Source organism: Gadus macrocephalus, chromosome 9 (assembly GCF_031168955.1).
Source record: "Gadus macrocephalus chromosome 9, ASM3116895v1".
NCBI lineage: Eukaryota > Metazoa > Chordata > Actinopteri > Gadiformes > Gadidae > Gadus > Gadus macrocephalus.
The window spans coordinates 20,988,850-21,012,693 of record NC_082390.1 but is presented as its reverse complement, the minus strand read 5'-3'; the positions used below and the strand labels follow the sequence as shown (position 1 = coordinate 21,012,693).

General features: G+C 43.2%; 1 protein-coding gene across 3 annotated transcripts in view; it reads right to left on the bottom strand.

Moving 5' to 3' along the window:
• pik3c2a (phosphatidylinositol-4-phosphate 3-kinase, catalytic subunit type 2 alpha) overlaps positions 1-23,318 on the bottom strand; it is a 78,332-nt gene extending 55,014 nt beyond the window's left edge. For 2 of the 3 annotated variants that reach the window (XM_060061377.1, XM_060061379.1), the window contains exons 1-2: positions 23,181-23,318; positions 16,231-17,451 (exon numbers count right to left, since the gene is read on the bottom strand). In XM_060061377.1, coding sequence (XP_059917360.1) covers positions 16,231-17,370 — 1,140 coding nt within the window. In that variant the 5' untranslated portion in view covers positions 17,371-17,451; positions 23,181-23,318. The remainder of the gene's footprint in view (positions 1-16,230; positions 17,452-23,180) is intronic. The other variant, XM_060061378.1, reaches the window with a different exon arrangement.
• Between the last annotated feature and the right edge of the window lie 526 nt (positions 23,319-23,844).

The following is a 23,844-nucleotide window of genomic DNA, read 5'->3' as shown; positions in this document are numbered from 1 at the left end:
GTCTTTCATTTCGTATTTGTGTGTTTCTCTGAGTTATCTCCCTCTGGTGGCTGGACCATGCGGGTGACCTTGACGTCTATATAAGGGTAGTCTGGCTGAACGGAAGTGGACAGCGTCTATTGCTTAGCGGCCGATTTGGCCGCGACTCCTCCCCTTCCGGTTGCTGGCGTTACCGTATTGTGCTCCCCCTCAAACTCGAAAACTAGGCAGTATGGCGAGTTTTGAAGAGGACTTTGACGGCGCTGTAAAGTTGGCATGTTTGGCTCTTTCCGTGGACACATCGACAGTATAACATTGTTTTCCAAAGAGACACATAAATAGCAGTTGGTGGTAAATGGCTATAGGCCTACAGACAAGTTTTCGAAATTGTTTGTGGAACTAGACATCCAATCTTGTTTAATTTTAATATAATGTAATTACTGATTACTGACTATCTGATTTCATTACAATGGTAGGACCACAACATAGCCTATTTTGACATTACCTTGGAGACTCCGTCTGGCAGGATTCTCCCCGGGGACGATGCGTTTGCGGTCACGACTATCGCCGGTTGGTGTGGATTTGGCGCATCGTTTCACTCTGACAGCGGCATGAGCGTTTGACATGGATTTAACCAATGAACCGATCCGTTCCACTTCACAATAGCTCCTACGGTATTTCTTTAGTAGTGTTCTACAAGAACCACATATAAATGTTAAAACGTCGTTCGTTTTTATAGGTCCCGTGAGCTCCTCAAGGGCCAAAGTGCATGGTGGCTTGAAATCATCGTGACAAAGAATCAAACGATGTTTGTTCTTTTTATCTATAAAATTATCTCCACATAGGCGACATACATCGTTAATGGTTTTTTGTGGCGTTTGGGATTGAGCCATTTCTGACAGCCTCTGAACGTCAAGAAGTTCCGTCAAAATAATTCCTCCCCCCGGCACTATTTTGCATGGACACAACTGCTGCTACCGGGCTTAGCCCCGCCCTAGACGATTGTGATTGGTTTAAAGAAATAAAAACAGGCCCGCCCAGTTTCCCCACGGATAGACGGCTCGAGGTAGCGTGGCTCCAGACCATTCTACTTGCTGTAGTTTGGTCTGGCTTTGCGAGACTAATATAAGGGTGACCCTACCTGGGGGAGGGGCTGGAGCAGGAAGAGTCTTTGACCTTGTGCCAGAGAAATAACGGAACTGTTGATTATCTTTGCAATCCTTATTTTGAATTAATTGCAAGAACTTTTGAGTTTTGCATACCGAATCGAGTATTCCAAAAAATACAAGCGGCGTATTGATCTACTATTTGATGACACTGTGCTGCTCAGTAGGGGTGTAATGATACATCGATCTACATCGATATATCGATACATTGTCGAATGATCCAAATGCATCGATGCAACGCTCAAACATCGATGCATATCACTGTATTATACGCTTTTATTTTGACAGTCTCCTTGCGCGGGTGTTTGTGACACTATTTCCGGCCAAGCGCGCCAAGCCGCTCATGTGCGCTACTGCGTCCACCAACGAGGCAATCATGAGCACAAAGAGCACATGTTTGATTGGGAGAGTGTCTAGTTTGGCTTCTAGCAGCAGCAGCACTGCTAATCCTACTAACAGCCAAGATGATGTCGAGGCTATTGTATCCCCTCTCAGATACAAGTCAGTGGTGTGGAAATATTTCGGATTTCTGAAAAACGACGGGTCAATGCACAAAACGCATATATAATGAAAAAGTGCCGATCCGCCATTAAATATTCGGGGAATACAACTAACCTGTCCGGGCACCTCAAAAAGAAACACGGCATTGACGCCCATGAAGCACGCGGCAACGTCGTCGATGTGTCCGACAGCAGCTCGGTATTGTCAACAACACCAGCCCTGAGCAGTTTTTTCCCACAAAAACTGAACCACAACTCCAAAAGAGAGATGATTATCACAGCTGCCATTTCAAATTTCATTTGCAAAGACATAAGGCCGTACTGTGTTGTCGAGAACGCCGGCTTTCGTGAACTACTTCATACTCTGGAGCCAAAATATACAATCCCACCCCGACAGTTTTTCAGTGAAACTTGCATACCGAAGCTATACAAAGAAGCTAAACGTGAGTTGATGGAAGCAAAACGAGTCGCTCTGACTACAGATGGCTGGACGTCCTGTACAACAGAAGCGTACGTAACCGTGACCAGCCACCATATTGACGCTGACTGACAGATGAAGAATTTTGTTCTTCAGACTTGTGTTTTGAATGACTCACACACGGGTGCAAATCTTGCGGCAGTTTTGAGAGAGGCATGTGAAGAGTGGAATATTCGCAACAAAAATCCCACGCTTGTCACAGATAACTCCAGCAATATGAAGGTAGCCGGAGCAGAGGCGAAAATGACACCTCACATCAAGTGCTTCGGGCATACAATTAATTTGGCCACACAGAGAGGCCTGAAATGTGCGGGTGCAACTCGTCTTTTGGGCAGAGTGAGACGAATCGTCATGTTTTTTCACCGGAGCACGTAGCAACGGCAGTTTTAAAAGAGAAGCAAAAGTTGCTTGGAATACACAGGCTTAAACAAGACGTGAGCACACGCTGGAATAGCTCATTTGATATGCTCGAGCGATTTTTGGAGCAGCAGGCTGCTGTTTGTGCTTCACTCCTGGACAGGAAAATAAGGAACGGTGTGAATGACATTCACACACTCAGTGAAAGTGACATCCCTGCTGCAGAAGACATGGTAAAGCTCCTCGGACCAGTCAGAACCGCCACCACAATAATGTGTGAAGAGAAACAACCCACTTTGTCGGTCATTGCTCCACTCAGAGCTAAGTTGCTGGTGCATTACCGTATCACAGAAGAAGACTCTTCTTTACTAGGAGAGATGAAGGAAACTATGTCCAGGGAGCTATCACAGCGCTACCAGGATGTGCAGCAGGTCCTCCACATAGCATCTGCTTTGGATGCAAGATTCAAGACTCTGCCCTTTCTAAGTGAGGAGGAGAAAGAAGCGGCCTTCCGGAGCATCACATATGAGGCTTCAGAGCTGTGGGACCAGAAAGTAAGCTAATATTTTTTGTCTATTATAGTTATGTTTTGATTATACTTAAAAATATAAATATAATTAAAATATATTCATAAATCTTGCCTTTTCTTATTGTTAAAATGCTTTCCATTTAAGTGTGTGTGTGTGTGTGTGTGTGTGTGTGTGTGTGTGTGTGTGTGTATGTGTGTGTGTGATCATGATCTATTCTACAGGATGACACTTGACAAATGTCGAGGAGAACATACCTCTTCCCTCATCTGCTGACCAAACTGATGATGAGCCTGACTTGGAGCCAACCCCTGAGACATCCCAGGCTCAAGAACAAGGTGTGTGTTTTTCCTACGTGGAAAGTGTTATAGTGCTGTATGAATGAGTTTGGAGTGCATTAAAATAGATTTCTTCTGAATTAATTTAGTCTTCTGTTCTGTGTCATTTTAGAATATTTTCCTGCTCCCAAAAAGTCGAAGGCATTTCAGGACCTCTTTGGCGATACATTCAGCACTGCTGATCCAAGGCAAAAGACCTCCAGAGACCTAGTCAATGTAGAAGTTGCCAAGTATAAAGACACTGACCCTTTGCCTGGGCCTGGAATGTGTACTACAGCGTTTCTACAGATGTACCCGGCTTGGCTTCGTCTTTACGGAGATACTTCGAAACCGGATAGATCGAAACCGTAACGGTTTCGCCCGTTTCGGCTTCGTGTGAACGGGGCCTAAGTTTCCCCTCCTGGCAAACCTTGCCAAAACCTACCTTCAGAACATGTTTTCAGAACTGCTGGAGACATTGTCCGCTCTGAACGCAGTGTTTTGTCCGCAGAGCATGTTGACCAGTTGGTATTTTTTAAAGAAAAACCTCCCAAAGGACACTGGAGGACATATTTGATTATTATATTATTGATTGTTATGGTGGAATGGTTACCAATACATTTGTTCTGAAAGCTATTACAGGCTCTTAAGTTAAGCTTGTTTTTTTTTGAAGAAAAACCTCCCAAAGGACACTGGAGGACATATTTGATTATTATATTATTTATTGTTATGGTCAAATGGTTACAAATACATTTGTTCTGAAAGCTATTACAGGCTATTAAGTTAAGCTTTTAAATGTATGGTTTTTGTTTAACATCTGGAAGAGCAAAGCAATAAAATGTTGAAATTATAATTACGATTTTTTTGTGAGTTGATGATGAAACAGGTTGTGTTAAATGGGCATATGATATCGTCTCATATCGATCGCAGGCCACTGAATCTAATCGAAATCGTATCGCGGCAGACTTTTGATATCGGCAATTATCGTATCGTTGTCCAATGAATCGATTTAATATCGTATCGTGATGAAACCAGAGATTTACACCCCTAGTGCTCAGTCAGCAGCAAGTACAACCGACTTTTTTTTCGCAATGACTGGAAACTGGACAGATCGCGAAGTAAAAGGAGCTCATATTTCTTAATTCATAAATTTGGGTTTACCGCCTTCGGCTGGGCTGTCCCTTGGCCCATTTATTCCGGAATTGCCGTGAGTGAATTGTGAAAATCACTAGAGGCGCCAGAAAGGGTTTTAAGATGTGACGATACCTGTCAATCATGGAGGAAAAAAAAGATTGTGTTAATTGAAGGTACTCTGACAATGTGCAAGGATGTGTTGAAAATAACGGTAAGGGTTATGCCAAGAGTTTCAAGCCCTACAGAGAGGGTCAGTCTGGATCCTTTCTGCTGACATCAATGGCATTAGTAGGTTCTAGAAACTTGTTGTTTTCAAAAGGTTTAATGTTTAACCGAAGAAACTAAACAATATACCAAAAAACGAGGTCTGGCCCCTGGAGCACCGGTCTGCCTCCAAACGAGGTCTGGCAGCCCTGCTACAGTATGGCCCCCTGGATCCCCGACCTTTACTAGACCATAGCTGGGTCTATGAGGCAGCAGCCATACTTCATTTGTCTTAAACAAAGGAGGTAGTGAAGGAGTGTGAGGATAGGCGTCTTATTTCTGGGATGTAACTCAGCACCCAAGTTTCCTACTGGCGGTCCTGCATTCTAGGATAGGAAGAAATTATGGCTATGGACTGTTCTGTAGAGCGCAGTATTTTTAACCTTATATCTATCCATCTATCATTTGTTTGTCCACGTGACCGCACTGACTGGCCGTTGTAATTAGGGATGCACCGATCCGCTTTTTTCACCTCCGATACCGATACCGATATCTGAGGTTTAGTATCGGCCGATACCGATCCGATACCGATATAGAAAAACAGCGCGAAATTATGGCTACAAACTGTAAGTTTCATTGAGGGGAAAAGACTGGGATCATGAGACTTGAATTTTTGGAGGTGCTTTATAAGGTTTGTGGTATTAAAGCTAGAAGGTTTAGTACCACCCCTCGGGACATTTACTTTGCATATGTTGCATGTAGCCGTGGAGCTTGCTGGCTTAGGTAAAGTGAAATAGCTCCAGATAGCAGATCCTTTTGCTCGCTCCATTTTGCAATCACTGTAGGCTCCGCACGGCGTGTTGCTTGTTTATGATGTCACTCACAGCGCACAGCATAGAAACTGAATAGATCAGCCAATAGATAGATAGATAGATACACTTTTATTAATCCCGTGAGAACATTTTCGTGGGAAATTCAATTATCAAAGCAGCAAGGTAGTAGGAATAGGATTCAAGTATGTACATAAACGTAAAAAAATTAAATAAAAAAAAACTTTTTTTTTTTTTTTTTAATATGGATCGGCCCATTTGTCACCGATACCCGATCTAGAAATGTCTTCAATATCGGTACCGATACCGATACAAATATCGGATCGGTGCATCCCTAGTTGTAATGCCCACTTTAGTATGAAGCACACTGCAGAACACTGTGTGTGCTTCATGTCATGTAAACAGTCGTTTACATGACACTCAAGAAAATCTAAATATTGGGTTAGTCCGACTAGGGCTGCAGGATATATCGGCTATGTACGATATATCACTCTACCACTTTACACTTTTTCCTTCCCACAGACTTCCCACTGAGGTGCCTTGATACGGCACTCTGGGAACAGCCTATTCGTTCAGAAATTTCTTTCTGTGTCTTACCCTCTTGCTTGAGGGTGTCAATGATGGCCTTCTGGACAGCAGTCAGGTCGGCAGTCTTACCCATGATTGCGGTTTTGAGTAATGAACCAGGCTGGGAGTTTTTAAAAGCCTCAGGAATCTTTTGCAGGTGTTTAGAGTTAATTCGTTGATTCAGATGATTAGGTTAATAGCTCGTTTAGAGAACCTTTTCATGATATGCTAATTTTTTGAGATAGGTATTCAGTATTAAAACAATAAAAGACCTGAAATATTTCAGTTGGTGTGCAATGAATCTAACATATATGAAAGTTTAATTTTTATCATTACATTATGGAAAAGAATGAACTTTATCACAATATGCTAATTTTTTGAGAAGGACCTGTATATATATATATATATATATATATATATATATATATATATATATATATATATATATATATATATATATATATATATATATATATATATATATATATATATATATATATATATATATATATATATATATATATATATATATATATATATATATACATACATACATATACACACACAGGGCTCTAAACTAACTTTTTTCACTGGTTGCACTGGTGCGCCTAACCTTTTTTTTTTTAGGTGCACCAGCGCAAATGTTAGGTGCACCCAAATTTTCGACCTATCGCATTCAACACTGCAGTTTCACAGGTTCATGTTTTTTAAATAGCTGCCCATATGGGCATTATTGACTTGTAAATGAACTAAGAATCTGGTCAACATAAAGTTCTTTATTTGAATGTTTGCACAAGAAAGGTAATTTCACTGAAAAATGTTGGTGCTTAAAGTGCTTCACTGAGCTGAAATCTAACTAAAAACATCTCAAGATAAATGAAATAAAAAGAAAAGTGTTTTAAACTGAAACTTCAAACTGAACATCTCATGGCTCTATGTCTTATGGACTATCCTCAATTGCAGTCACATGCCGTGAAACACGCTGTGAAAAATGAATATCGTAAATATCATCAAGATGTAATTAATAATAATGACCAAGTCAAAACATATGAGTATATTAATATTATAGGCTACATGACTCAGGGCATCAGCTAATCAGATGGTCTGCATTTATAACTACTACAGTCATTAGTTACCCACACAGCCCGACACAAAATACAGAAGTTAGCCTAACACACACAACTATCAACCATTGATTTATTATTAATTAATTTTATAACGTTACGTTAGGTCTTCAGTTCAGATAAACAACTTACTTTAACGTTACCACACCCACACCCACACACACACACACACACGATAAATAAGTTCATACACAACATACCATTTATGAGCGGGGACTTTGACCGGGGACAGGTCACCCAAAACGGGGATGTCTGGTCACCCTCCTCCACATCCACTCTCTCTGTCTAAACTGTGTGTTCACACGAAACCCGACGGGGCGACAGGATCCCATACAAAGTGAACGTATAGACGCGTATCGGGCGAATTTTTTGCGAGAGAAAACCGGCGACAAGTTTTGATTTATCGCGCAACACTTTCGCCGTGCAGCGTGCACAGGCGAGCGCGTTCACGAGGATTTGTGGTGCAACAAATTTGCTCGAGTTGAAATATTTGAACTTTGACGCAAATTTCGCGTGATGACAGCCAATCCGCGTTCAACAGCGTGGCCACTGAGTCACATGTGTAACGTAACAGCCAATCAGCGTTCAAACGTCAAACTCAGTGCAGTTCAGTCCGGGGTGAACTGCAGCATGGAGGATAAAGTGAATGTTACCGTTTGCGACTCCCGGAGCTCTATATATAATATAATAGTATATAATATAATATTTGTATATATAATATCACGAAGACATGCAATGGTGGTTATCTTGGAGGTTTTTTCTTTTTGAACAGCTGGTTGCACCGGTGCGACCTCTGATTTTTTTTAGTCGCACCATTGAGAAATTAGGTTGCACTTTAGAGCCCTGAGATATATATATATATATATATATATATATATATATATATATATATATATATATATATATATATACAGGTCCTTCTCAAAAAATTAGCATATTGTGATAAAGTTCATTCTTTTCCATAATGTAATGATAAAAATTTAACTTTCAGATATTTTAGATTCATTGCACACCAACTGAAATATTTCAGGTCTTTTATTGTTTTAATACTGATGATTTTGGCATACAGCTCATGAAAACCCAAAATTCCTATCTCAAAAAATTAGCATATCATGAAAAGGTTCTCTAAACGAGCTATTAACCTAATCATCTGAATCAACGAATTAACTCTAAACACCTGCAAAAGATTCCTGAGGCTTTTAAAAACTCCCAGCCTGGTTCATTACTCAAAACCGCAATCATGGGTAAGACTGCCGACCTGACTGCTGTCCAGAAGGCCATCATTGACACCCTCAAGCAAGAGGGTAAGACACAGAAAGAAATTTCTGAACGAATAGGCTGTTCCCAGAGTGCCGTATCAAGGCACCTCAGTGGGAAGTCTGTGGGAAGGAAAAAGTGTGGCAGAAAACACTGCACGACGAGAAGAGGTGACCGGACCCTGAGGAAGATTGTGGAGAAGGGCCGATTCCAGACCTTGGGGGACCTGCGGAAGCAGTGGACTGAGTCTGGAGTAGAAACATCCAGAGCCACCGTGCACAGGCGTGTGCAGGAAATGGGCTACAGGTGCCGCATTCCCCAGGTCAAGCCACTTTTGAACCAGAAACAGCGGCAGAAGCGCCTGACCTGGGCTACAGAGAAGCAGCACTGGACTGTTGCTCAGTGGTCCAAAGTACTTTTTTCGGATGAAAGCAAATTTTGCATGTCATTCGGAAATCAAGGTGCCAGAGTCTGGAGGAAGACTGGGGAGAAGGAAATGCCAAAATGCCTGAAGTCCAGTGTCAAGTACCCACAGTCAGTGATGGTCTGGGATGCCATGTCAGCTGCTGGTGTTGGTCCACTGTGTTTTATCAAGGGCAGGGTCAATGCAGCTAGCTACCAGGAGATTTTGGAGCACTTCATGCTTCCATCTGCTGAAAAGCTTTATGGAGATGAAGATTTCATTTTTCAGCACGACCTGGCACCTGCTCACAGTGCCAAAACCACTGGTAAATGGTTTACTGACCATGGTATTACTGTGCTCAATTGGCCTGCCAACTCTCCTGACCTGAACCCCATAGAGAATATGTGGGATATTGTGAAGAGAAAGTTGAGAGACGCAAGACCCAACACTCTGGATGAGCTTAAGGCCGCTATCGAAGCATCCTGGGCCTCCATAAGACCTCAGCAGTGCCACAGGCTGATTGCCTCCATGCCACGCCGCATTGAAGCAGTCATTTCTGCAAAAGGATTCCCGACCAAGTATTGAGTGCATAACTGAACATAATTATTTGAAGGTTGACTTTTTTTGTATTAAAAACACTTTTCTTTTATTGGTCGGATGAAATATGCCAATTTTTTGAGATAGGAATTTTGGGTTTTCATGAGCTGTATGCCAAAATCATCAGTATTAAAACAATAAAAGACCTGAAATATTTCAGTTGGTGTGCAATGAATCTAAAATATATGAAAGTTTAATTTTTATCATTACATTATGGAAAAGAATGAACTTTATCACAATATGCTAATTTTTTGAGAAGGACCTGTATATATATATATGAAAGGTTCCACACACCGTGGGGTTAGATTGAGCTTAACCCTCGGATAGTTGAAAAATATTGTATGCGCACGTAAGCTACGGAGAGGGTCTCCGACAGGCTCTTCAGCTATGGAGAGGGCTCTCCATGTCTACGTACGGCACTTTAACATGCACACGCATTTGAAAGGGCACCGTCCAGGTGTTACTATCACCGTTGCTGTGAGAAAAAAAACAAGCTATGCAATCCCAGCTCACAACACTATTTCAAAAACACCTGTCTGGGAATTCAGAAATGCAAATTCTATAACCAAGTTGAATGGTGTTTTCATTGCTGCTGATCTACGGCCATTCTCCGTTCTCCGAAAAACAAGCAGTTTTTTTTTTATTTCCCCATTAACTATGAACCGTACCGTCCTGTGACTTCATAACCGAGGTACGAACCGAACCGTGACTTTTGTGTACCGTTACTCCACTACATATATGGAGTGTTAATGTGATTTTATTTATACCTAGTGTTCTGAAATAATTAATGCATAATAATCGAATAATTTAATAAAGCAGTCAAACATTGGGTATTCTTCAGAGTATAATCGTGCCATTAAAATGTATAATCGCTGCATCCCTATGAGACCAAAATGAAATGGGCAAATGGGCTTTAGATCGTGACTGCATTCCCAACTTCATGTTTTATCACACAAACGCACATCACTGAAAACACTCGATATCTTCGTTCCTTTTAAGATGCTCTGGAAAATAAGCACTTAAAGACTCCTTCTTTATGCCCAAGTAAAATATTATCTGCACAAATATGCAACCATTTGGCACATAGGGGCAGGAAGAACAGAGATTTCTATCTTTCCTTCTCCCAGTAAACTCGGCCCACATGAGGGTAGGCTTGGCAGTGGCATGTCGGGCCCTGGGGGGGAACACATTTGTCCCCTTAGCAGAGCACCGTGGGCTTGTTCCTGCTTGTACCAACACGGGTTGCCATGCCAACGAGACAAAAGGAGGGGAGCAACCACCAACGCATACTGCTCCACGTCAAGACAAACACACACACACACACACACACAATCACACACACCTCATAAGAGACTTGCCTGCTAGCCTAGCGAACAGACAGACATGAAGTCTGACATTAAGGCCCTGTCCACACGGACGAAAACTATATTTTCCCCCCGTTTTCCTTGGCAGCGCTTCAGGAATTTCCCCGTAATCATGGACTCATTGCAAAAACGCATCTAGCTGTAGAAACGCTGTAGTAAATATTCCAGGCCTATATGTGTTGCTGGTTCTGTACCAAAAAAAGAAGACGACGAGGCGGAGCATGCGCATCAAGCCTGCGCGCTGTATACAAACATACATTCGAGGAGGAGAAACAAAAGAAAAACAACAGCAGTTGTTAAACCTTGTTGATTGAGCAAAAAATACTTTTGAATGTACAGTTAGTAATTACATTTATCAAGAGGCTGTATTTAAAAGATACAAAAAAATAACTAAATATGGCGTTGCCCACCTGTTGGTAGGGGTGGGGGGGGGGGCATTATTATTACTATTTGCCAGCATTACTATACTTATTACATACTGGAAAGCAAAGTCATACTGTGCAGACAAGATAAGTAGAAAAAGCCATATTCAAATCACCAGCCCCAGCCTAATGTTACCACAATAGTAATGCTTCTGATTCATCTGGGAAAATATGGTCATGCCCGCCACATACACTTGATCTGGAACCAGATAGCTTGGAATTGAATGCATAGGCGCCGGAACCCATGGGGGGGTTCACTTTTCGTGTAAAAAAAAAAGAAAAAATCTTTTTTGTAGCCTGTATTGATGAACTACTTTGTTTCTTAGTAATGTTTTGGCCTAATATTGTTACCATACAAACTAACAGCTTCGGCTCACCGCAACCTTATATTGATTGAGTCTAACTGTGCGTTCACACCAAACGCGAAATTTGTCGCCCGTTCGCGTTGTCGCCGAAGTTTTGTCGCGCCACTGATCATAATCTGTCACTGTGCAAGTTTTGTCTAATTTGTCGCGCCACAACAAGATAACCACCATTGCATGTCTTTACCTTTTGTGGAAGAGGGAGAGACGTCGGAGGACCCGACGCAGTATATTCATAATATTGTAATGACCACGGAAGAGGCAGCGAATGAAGTATTGAATAGACAGAGATTTATTAGATAGGCCTACCTAATAAACCGTTGGAACACACAAGACCGGAAACATAGCAACGCCGGTAAACAAACCCAGAGAAGCCCAATCCCTATGAGAGCTCCCCGCGCTACGGCCATCCGGAGGCGCACAGAGCTTTTGGCCTTGATATTATATATACAAATATATTATATACTATTATATTATATATAGAGCTCCGGGAGTCACAAACGGCAACATTCACTTTCTCCTCCATGCTGCAGTTCACCCCGGACTAGAGCTTAGATCGGGCCGAAAAATCTAACCCGACCCTATCCGAGCCTGTGCTCATTCGAGCCCGGCCCGGCCCGGCCCGGTACATTAACTGTAATGATGAGCCCGCGGCCGATTTAAACCCGACCATTTCTTAATATGTGGGCGGTTATAGCCGACGCTGTCAACAACAATTTTGAGTTGCTTGAAGTGAATCACAGAAATTGGTTAACAATTATCCAGATGAACAATGCAACAAGGACAACACGTGTAGCCTAAATGTGTGTTTATTCGTAATTGGATCGTAGCGTACATCCAAATGAAGAGACAAGGCTCGGTGTTACGCTTGCCAGTGGAGGAAAACTGCGCATGACACGTTGCCTTTTGCAATTTCGTAGTCTGACTTCTGCAACTTTGTATACATTAAGAATATTATCTACCTATATAGAATATTTCGTCTGATTAATAGACAATTTTGCCCGTACCAATTAAGCTAATAGTGCAGCAGTGCTTTTTTTTTTAAAAAAGCTTGATCACGCCCGGTCCGATCCGACCCGAGGATAGTGGCGGGAAATATTGGACCGACCCGGCCTGCGGGTCTGGTCGGTTCGGTTCGGTTCGGGCTCGGGTGCGGGCAGAAAATCTAAACTCTACCCCGGACTGCACTGCTGCACTGAGTTTGACGGTTGAACGCTGATTGGCTGTTACGTTACACATGTGACTCAGTGGCCACGGGGTTGAACGCTGATTGGCTGTCATCACGCGAAATTCGCGTCAAAGTGGAAATATTTCAACTCGAGCGAATTTGTCGCGCCACAAATCCTCGTGAAAGCGCTCGCCTGTGCACGTCGAAAGTGTGGCGCGACAAATCAAAACGTGTTGCCAGTTTTCTCTTGCGAAAAATTCGCCCGATACGCGTCTATACGTTCACTTTGTATTAGGGCTGGGACGACGCGTCGACGTAATCGACGACGTCGACGCATAAATTACGTCGACGCGAAAAATGCGTGTCGATTAAAAAAAAAAAAAAATAAATAAATAATGGGCGGCGCCGGAGCGTAGTTGCAACGCGAGTGGCTCCTCAGACTTTCATAAGTGCAAGGCGCCACGCACTCGTTCCTCTAAAGTATGGGAATTCTTTAATGTGAAATGAAACGATTCCGTGATATGTCGTCTTTGCAAAATGGAGATGACTTTCCATTCTAGCACCACGGCAATTCACCAGCACCTGAAGAGGCGTCACCCGGTAGCAGCTGCAGATGACTGAGCACCGTAGAATTCTAAGAATGCATTACTTTTCACTTTTATTTTGGAATTTAAAGGCAATAAACATGTATTGAAATGTTAAGGAATTCAGATATGTAAATCAACATGTATAAATTGCTATTAGTCAATTAATGGGGAGATAATCGAGAATCGAAATCGAATCGGACTGAAAAAATGAATCGTTAGATGAATCGATGCATCGAAAAAATAATCGCTAGATTAATCGTTTAAAAAATAATCGTTTATCCCAGCCCTACTTTGTATGGGATCCTGTCGCCCATGTAACTACCACAGACCATTCACCTCTTGTTTACTTCATATCTTGTAGCTCATGGCTGCCCAATTTGGGGCACTTGGGCAAAACTTACGCCGCGATCGACTATGTTTGGCCCTTGCCTTGCCAACTGTATAAAAAAAAAAATCAGACTCACCTACATGATATTCTCACTTTGTCAGTTAGTCAGCTGGAGCCCGATATCGAGAGACTTATAAAAACCAAAGACAGGCTTCAAGTCTCTGACTGATAGGCCTACTTGGGGCAGAATGTGTAGGCCTCGGCCTCCGATGTGTCACCTTGGAGTAAGTTCTGGTCTGTATGATTAATGGGCTCATGTTTTGTCCCATGTTACTTTGCCTATTGTATCTTTATATTTGAAGATGTAGGCCCAAGGCCTAGTAATGTTCCATGTCTGTCTTCAAATATTTCATAGTGCTCAATTATTTTTTCTAATTTTTTAACAAAAATGTGCAGCACAATAAACACTCATTCATTATTCTAAATTACTTTGTGATAGTGTTTAGTTTGCCCTAATTCATATTTAACTTTATGTGCTACAGATTCAATTTTGGCCCCCATCTGGGAAGAATTTGGGCAGCCCTGTTGTAGACAATTGGTGCTGTTTGGAGCTTCAGGTGAGGTTTGGAAGATCGGCAATCAAACATTTGCCCCATAAATGACTTAAGATGTACTGTATGCTCTAGGGATGGGCCGATAGTCGATTCTATCGACTATCGACGATAGATGGATTCCATCGTCGATCGTCTCAAGTAGCCGATAAAAAGGCGATAATTATATTTTAATAATTATTATTATTTTTTTATTATTATTTTTTTAAAAGCGCTCTGGTAGCTTTTTTTCAACTTAGAAAGCCCCGCAAATTGTAATTGAAATGAACTGGCACCGGTGGAAAACATACTATGTAGCGCTGACCTGCCGTATTCACTCACTGCTGCGAGAGGAGAGGGGAGGGGCTCGAAACCTACCGGTCTGCTCGCACGGCGAAATGACATCACACCCCGCTGCACCATTTCCGGGTCACAGCTGTGGTACATGAGTTGTGTTCGAAATCGTTCCCTATTCACTCCCTCACTATTCCCTATAGTGTTCATGATATAGTGCACTACATAGGGATCGAACAAACGAGAATTCGGACACTACGCTGAACATTTCTAAACGTCATTTGCGTCAGTAAATGCGCCGGGTATTTGTGTGACGCAGACAGATGCGCCCAGATCATGTAAACAAACCGGGCACTCTCGAGGAAAACTGGAGGTTGTATTGATGCTGAATGTTACATTTCCTTGAACAAGGTTTTTCTTATTAATTTTGAATGTTTCATTTTCTTGTTAAATCCTAAATAAATTGTTGATATTTCTAAACGAAAGCCGGAGACTCCATCATTAAATGTATTCATTTTCCCCGCTTGCGGTTATTGAGCTTCTTCTTCTCCTCCGGAAAAACACGACCGCATTGCATTGTGGTATATGGGAGTAACACGTAGGGAACATCATATGTACACTCACATTTTGGGTATTTTAAGCGCACTATATAGGGCATGAAATTAACCAGTGAGAATTCGAACAACACTACAAAATAGCGAGCACCCTATATAGTGCACTATATCCGTGATAGGGAACGATTTCGAACGCAGCTACGAGCTGTGTGTCATCAGCGTGTGACAGCGCCGCCGGCGCCGACGCATCGAAACTTAAATCAGCGGAGGCTCACGGCTCACGCTGGTCCAAGGGGAAGACAATCGTATTAGTTTTTAAGAAAAAAATCGAAAAATAAAAACGTGATTTTTTTCACAGTGATAAATTATTATAAATAATTAATATTATACAATTATTATAAAGTTGCCCCCCCCCCCCGATAGTATCGACTATCGGCGATCGCTGGGGGGCGCTATCGGACGATGGAAGCTTGTAGACGATTGCCCAACCCTAGTATGCTCACAACAATAGAAACACAGAGGAGCACTCCTAGGTGTTGATTTAACAACTCCTATATGCTCCTCTTGCTCCAGACAGAGCTGGTCAGAAGGAAATACGACGCAACGCTCCAGATATGTCCTTACTAGGCCTACGGCTTTTTGGGCCTTAACCATTTGCTTAACTTGAAAGGATACAAGAGACTTTCTGGTCCTTCTGAGAAAACATGAAGTTCTAAAGGAGCAGGAATTACAACAACCTCATTAAATGCTGTGTTTCCTTCTCATACCTTCCCTACATTGGTTTCTTGCGACAACACGTCCAGGATGACCAGCAGAACCCAGAAATAGAGGGATCTGGCGCGTGCGTGCTTGCGTGTGTATTACAGGGCACAGGATTCAAAAGGATGGTTTTAGCTAAAGTATGATGAATTCATATAATCAAAACTCTTTTAAGCGGGCCTGAACTCAGAAAGATGAACCAGGAGCTGATTGAGCTCTGTTCTGTCTGATTGTCATGTTAGGTTTGGGCTGTCGGGTGCCATGGCTCCAGATAGCCCATTTACTTTCACATGCAAGGACGAGGCAGTTAAACATCAGTAAATACATTCAATCAATGCGTTTAAATCCACCTGGAAGCCTACCTGGTTGTTGGGAAGCTGTCGTGATGAGGTCGAGGGTGGGCTGAGGGGGTGGCCCCTGGTCATGGCAGCTCCCCCCGAGGCCCCCGTTGACGCCCTCCTGGGCTGAGCCTGTGTGGAGAGGGGGGGCTTGGCCTCGTTGGTGGGGCTGCTGCTGCCTCTACTCCCTTCAGTCTCAAGGACTGCGTCCCAGGGGTCCCCAGCAGAGTCCCCTGCTGCAGTCACTCTCGCCCCGGCCGTCTCCTCTGCCTCGTCTCTGCGTCTGGTGAGCGGGTCGAGGTCCAGCCACTCGAAGCGGCTGACCGTAGTGGGTTCCTCGGCAGCGGCAGGATGGGCTGGTGATAGGGCAGGGCCTGGGGCCGAGTCTACATCCATGCTGGCCAATCGGCCGTTTTTCAGGTACTCCGAAGTGCTGGCGATCTTGTCAAAAAGTCTGGCCATCACCGGGTCGACTGGGGGCTGCTGGTAGACGAGTGGAGCGGCGGTCTGGATGGGGGTGAAGCCCATGAAGGAAGGCTGGGGGGCCGTCAGGCCCATGAAGGGGGACATCCCCGGGGGGAAGCCGTTCTGGAAGGAGACCGGTTTGGGAAAGGGGGCGGAGGGGAACAAGGGGGCTTGCTGGTTGGTGGGAGTGGAGACACCAGAGCCGGATGTCGTGGATATAACAGGGGTCCACGGGCCAGTCTGGAATGGAGAGTGACTACAGGCATGGCCCCCCGGGTAGGAGGCGCTGAGGTTGAAGCCCAGCAACGAGGAGGGACGGGTCGCCTTGCTGCTGCTAGTCCCAAAGTTATCATCCAGGAGGAGCTTCTCAAGCTCCTCATTGGTCAATTTTTCCACGTCAATATCGCTGAACTTGTCGCTCTCCGCTGGCTTCTTGGTCTCCGGGAAGACGATGAGGTCTCTTTCTGGTCTGGTGGATGATTGAGGTGGAGTAGTGATAGATGAGGCCATAAGTCTATGAGAAGAAGAGGATGGGGCGGAAGAAGACAAGCGAGAGGACGCTGAAAGAGAGTGCTGCTTCTCCTTCTGACACTTTGCCATCGCTTCCTCCTCCATTCTGAGGGCTTCTTCTTTACCCACAATCCCCTTTGGCTGGGGTACATCAAGCTTGAATCCATTTCCACTTGAAGTCTGGGCCATTATGTCAACTCAAATGGGCCATTAACAGGGCTTCAGGAAGGCTGTTGTGGCTCGAATCCTGGAGGACAATACATTAAACACCTTCAACAAGAGGAGCAGAATGTTCAAATATGACATTAATCTCATACATAGTTAGGAGGTTCAATGTTTTAATAACTATCCAATGCCTGATTTTATAGATTTTTGTTTAATCTATTGTATATTAGGGTAAGCTTGTTCACCAGCAACAAAAAATGGTAAATGGACTGCATTTATAGAGGGCTTTTCTAACAAGTGGCTACTCAAAGCGCTAGACAATAATGCCTAACATTCACGCATTCATACACGGACAGCGGTGTCAGCCATGCAAGGCGACAGCCAGCTCGTCAGGAGCAGTTAGGGTGAGTTGTCTGGCTAACTGACACCTCGACACTCATGAATCGTCAACCAACCGTTTTAGTTTTTTTTGGCCCCGTGGCTGCGGCAGTTGCGGAGCTCAAAGGATCTGCGCTTTCCTTTAAGACAGCTCCCCGCCCGTCATATTTCAAATGCTGTGCTCAGGAGCACACCAATATTGCATTTTTTAATAGAAAGTTAATAGAAATGATCTTAAACAAAATATCACAGAGCATAGAGCAGAATTGGCAAAATGTGTTCGCACTCTGGGTTGCGCACTCTGCACAACCCAGTCAGTAAAAAAGTGAACGTCACAGTCACGTACGACTCCATAGTCAACGCTGTCCAAGCATCGTTGGTGATGGCAACTTTCTCAACCAAGGACAGGGTCTCACGGAGGGAGCCTGCTGCTTCGCTGTACATTTTCTCCAGCCGCACAGTTATAGTTTGGTGTCATGGCACAGTAGGGCTGAACGATTTATCGTTTTCTGATCAAAATCTTGATTTCAGACAACGCGATCTCGGGATCGCCAAAGCCACGTTTTTTTCGGTTTTACTGTGCGTTCACGTGTCAACGTAGAGACACGAATCGGGCGAATTAATATAATATAATTGTATACATAATATCACGGCCAAAAGCTGTGTGAGCCTCTGGATGGCACATAGGGCTGGGAGCTCTCTTCGAGGGGTTTGTTTACCGGCGTTGCTATGGTTACCGGTCTTGTGTGTTCCGCAACATTTACGAAGTGTTCTTCTGTCTCACCTGTGAGAAATAATAGAAACAGGCCGATATAATGTCTTAATGTTATTAAATTGCACCACACAGGCTAATTGCAGTAAGATGTAGGTCAGGCAGCCAAAATCAGCAAGTGGGGCTCACTGCAGAGCCCACCTCTCTGGACCTAGTCCAGCTCCACCTCTCTGGACCTAGTCCAGCTCCACCTCTCTGGAAGTCCATCTAATTGGTTCTACACTGGCAGAGCAACCCGGTTATGGTTAGGGTTTAAGGTTAGGTTTAGGTTTGGGTTATCTTAGGTTTAGGGTAGGGGCGTACGTACGGTATAAACGGTATAGAAAGTACACCGGAGTGAAGTTGCGCTACGGTATGGATTTTGACGTTACCGTCAGACAGGTGTGACCAGTAGACAGTGTTGTGTGTAACGAGTTACAAAGTAAGTAACATGTTAATACAGTAAGGCAAATACTTTCTCATGTAAAAAGTTAAGTTACGCGCAACTACTGAAAATATGGTAATGCAACATAGTTTTTTTCAATTCACCATTCAATATACGCCAAGGTCTGCGAACAAGTGGAGAAAGATCCATTCTATTATACACATGGGTTTTTCAGAGATGGAAGTAACTTGAGAAAGGATTTAGCATTTTTTTTTCATGCAGTTTTGCTGCCTAACCAGTATTTTACCCCTTGAGAAGCATTTATATCGTATTTAGAAGATACAATTATACTGTGATATAATACCATTACCGTCTATGCCTCAAATCATACCGTAATATACATTTTAGTCCATACCGTACAGCCCTAGTTTAAGGGTTAGGGGTTAAAGGTTTTATCAGCGATGTTGGGTGACGTCACTTCTGTTGGTATTTGCAATGAGATCCCAAATAAACAGAGCCAGATCGCCCCTCCCTTCCATGTTTCGTTCATCCAGTAAAAACTATCATGAACGCAGCGCAAAGCCCCACAACATCCTGCCTCCAGAGACACGTTTTTTTGACTGCTTGCTTATGGGGCAGGCAGCTCGCAGATCGTGAAGATCATATGAATGTGATCCTTCATGTTTCTGCCTAGAATCGCTGATACAACCTTTAAGGATGGGGATATGTGTTATACTCCAATAATAGATCTCATTCAACTTGTTTAGTCCATATATTTATAGCTCTCCAGAGCATAACATTACAGCTTGACCACAACAGCAGGAAAGTCACATTTTGTAAATAAAAAAATAAAAATCGAAAAAGATATAACAGTATATTTTTAATGATGCACATTGCTGTATTGGAACCATGGAACGATAGTGAGCTAGATGGAGAGGTAGGCAGCTGCTGACAGCGTCGCAATATTTCACCACGATAGCTCGTCGTTTTTGATTGAAGGTGGACTGCTCAGTGGTGTTACACGATACCAAAATGATGGCTTTGACACGGTACCTGCCCGAAAATACCTCAATACTCGATACCACGATGAAATCTAAAATATCTGGAAAGAGATGAATAATGGTCCAGCTCGGTCTCACTATGGTTTAACTTTCAGCAGCTTGGACCTTTCCTGCTTTTTTTCAAATTATGTTAATAAATTAATTCTACAGAGCAAGTATGGGCATAATCTCTTCTGTTTGTTAACATAATTGCTTTTGCTTAACAAGCCACTTTTCTGTACAATATACATTTTTGAACAGTGAACATATTAATGACTGACTTACACAGACAATTAAAATATAATTTTCTCCTCTTTATTAAAAACAAAAAACATGCCACTACATGCGGTGTTTCCGCTAGAAGAAATTGGTGCCGGTCATGTGACCGGGAAGGTTTCATTTTACCGGTCAAATTGGATAAAAATCGGATATTTTCCGTGTATATTGCACTTAAAAAAATGGATAGGCAGGCTAAAGAAGAAGAAGTGTGTGATCATATTTTGATTCGCCATGGTTGTTAAATACCGGTACTCCGCAAAGCTTGCCGCCGGCTTTCGCTAGCTTGCCGCCGTTTAGTTCATAAACCTACGGTAGTCTATAGCGATCAATTTGAGCGAGTGGACGAAATGTAACAACTTATTTATTTTATCACATAGGCTACGCTACAATCAAAACCCTCATTGTTTTACATGAATTGGCTAAACAAATGACCACTGTAGCATATTTAAACACAATTCACACATTCAAAAGCATTTCTGCTGAATTTAAAGGGTAATTCCGGTGTAAAATGGATTTGGGATACGTTTTGTATGATAACGAGTTGAAACGTTCGTTTTGGAGCACAAAAAACGCATATAGACGCTTTCTTCAGTTGGCTGTTTTTAGCCGATTCTATCAAAATGCCATAAACTTGGAACAATGGGGGCAATGGTAAAAAACTAAATCAGTATTTTAAACCATTTAAAAGGCTAAAAGTAGCCTGACACTTCTTTGGTAGTATAATAAGGGTCTTCACATAAGAAACGAGGCATCGAGAACTTTGTAAGTGTACAGATTGTTTATTAAAAGGAAATTTTATACACACAATACCATCAGTAGATCACCCGTCAACGCCATTTTCAGTATATTCGGTTTCGCCCAAGAATTGTCATTTCAGTGCATCCCTACTGATGACCACCTTGCAGCCTGCTTACGGCTGGCACTCAGCTGCTACTGTCCGGACTGTGAGACTAGCTTCCTCCACTCAGTGCCAGGTGTCCCACTAAGGTATAGATACCACTTGAATTAGGCATTGTATTATTTGGGTTGTTTTTATGCCTGTTGTGTTGTTACAGGCCAGTCCTAGGCCTACTTGAACTTATTCTTTGCACCTCGCACATTTACTTCAAATGAATGATTGTTGTTAAAACGTTATCTTTGCGTCAGAAAACTGTTCTATATAGGTGCATAATAAATGGTGGCTACGCTACGGCTTTCTATATGGCTTGGTTGATCTCGATACACTATCAACTTTAAAAGTAGATCTTGGACCAAAAAAGGTTAGGCACCCCTGCATTATAGCATCACCACAACAGCGGGAAACGGAAGGCACACAAAGTACGTAATCATAACTGCACGCTCAATAACAACAAGGATATGGCTACCGTAAATATTAGAAAAGAGGCGCAAACAAAGAGGTGCCAACCGTACCCACCGAGCGGTGCGGTTAGGTGCTGTACGGTTCTCGTTTCCACCGCCAAAAGTGGGCGGGGTCCAAAAATAAGCCCACTGAGCCGAGCTTAGGCTGCGTTCGAGTATTCTCTGCGAACCGACTCGGATCTCGGATCTGACGCAACGCCCACACTTCAAGCGTTTTATTATTTCGCTCGGTCGTTGGAGGAAAACATGGTCGCCACCCGGAAAGCTGTTGCCGCGGTAGCATTGGCAGAGGACCAAGCACTCCAAAATAAGTAGGCTATAAGTGGTCCGAGCACAATGAAAACAGTTCATACTTCAAGTCACACTGGGCGCAGCCATCTTGAATTCTGTCTCGGAATTTTGCTCGGTCACCACTGAGTTCAACCGAGATAGCGAGTTCGCCGTCCAAGGAAAAGGGGCGTGTTTTTGCGTGTCGCTGGGCAACGTCCTCGGACCTCCGAGACGGATGGATAATAAAACGCAGCATTAGGCGGACTTATTTTTCGATACTCCTTAATTTGGCTACCAAGCGGTCTGATAGGGAGGTTGGAGCTACATACTTAGTCCTTTGATTGGTCAACAGTATCGTCACTTACGTGCGACAGGGCGATAAAACAAACAAACAAACAAACAAACAATACCCGGGAAGTATTTCTGGACAACGGCAAAAGCTTTGTTTATTGGAGAAAATCGGAGCAAAAGTTCGCCGTCCTTCTTGGACGTCTTCCATTGTTGCTATTTTTAATGTGTTGTGTTCTTCTTTTTCATACTTTTTATTAGCAGGCTACACTGTGTCGTGCTGCTATGATGTCACAATGATGATGGAGTTGCCCCGGTTATCGCTTTCCGGATTAAACCCCGCCCTACCATAATGGTACAGTCAGCGGTGGAAACACACCCCACCTAACCGTACCGCACCTAACAGCACTGCTCGGTGGAAACACGCCATAAGGCAGCATTGACATTGGGCTTCTGGCTGGTGTAATGTGTTGATTTGGTCGCCGCGGTCAGATTTGAATCTAACAGACCATCCGTGTGTAATTCAGTATTGAACCAAATTAAAACATTTACAAAAGTATCCATAAAAACAAGTTTGCAATGCGGAAGATTTAAGCGGAACTGGCTGCCTACAAGCCCTATCGCACTTAAGTAAAGACATCCCATCATCACGGGAAAGCGCTCGTACCCCGGCCTGGGCTCGTACCCGGGGCCGGCTCTGTACCGAACGTCTCTTCATTCTGAACGTAACGCCGACGTGAGAACTTATCACGCAAAGTTTGACTGTATGCAAGTTAGCTGTTAGCATCTTAACCCGGACCGGGTTGAACAGTCCAATGAACCAGCCACACACAGTGACAGCTCATCGGAGAACATGTGTGTGCGTTAGCCGGCGATGACCAGGTGTTCCTGTCGATGTTTCTTAACTTTAAACACTGATTAAATAAGTAAAGCTCTCAAACACCGACCTGCCAACAAGTCGACCACAAACCGTCAAACTCTACATATTGTTCAACTACAACATGCGAATAAAGGCGGAATAGTTGTAACGATACGACATAACTTTGGCGCCTAGTATGACGTTAACCAACTGTTAATCTCTTACCTTTTAGCGGCTCGCGCTTTGCAGCCATTACTCCTGCAACTGCATTTTCTCTGCTGGACGATAACGTCATTTCCGGTTGCGGTGTTTCTGCCCGGACAATCCACCCACTGCTGAGTTGGAGTGTTTTCCGGTTGAGGTGTTTCTGTTTGGAGAACCCGCCCACTGCTGATTTGGAGAGCCGCGCCACCATGTGGATTAAACACCAGCCCATACAGTTCACTGTTCTCTGTCCGGTTCTGAAAGCAGAATCCTCTCAATTAACGAAAATGTGTTGTGAAAAGAGGTTGACATTAACAAAGATTCAATTAGAAATTCAGAAGAAATTAACAAATAATGAATCATGACACAGGCTGCATCACCTTTATCTTCAAAACAATAATATCTCTGTTATACTTATAGTAAAAGTGCATAAAGAAAATATACACTATAGGCATACACTTTTGTACACATCCCCCCCCCAGCTTTAAAGATGGCTAAGGCAAAGATTGATCAATTTTGCCTAAGCAAGCTTTCTAGCCTTATCTTTAGGAAAAGATAATGCTACACGCTGCTATTTAAAGAAAAATGTAATATCAGTGGGTATGAAAGTCTGATGAACACGCGTGTATTTCGATCCTGTGAATTAATCCAGGCCTGTTCAACGTGCCAGACCCTTCAATGATTT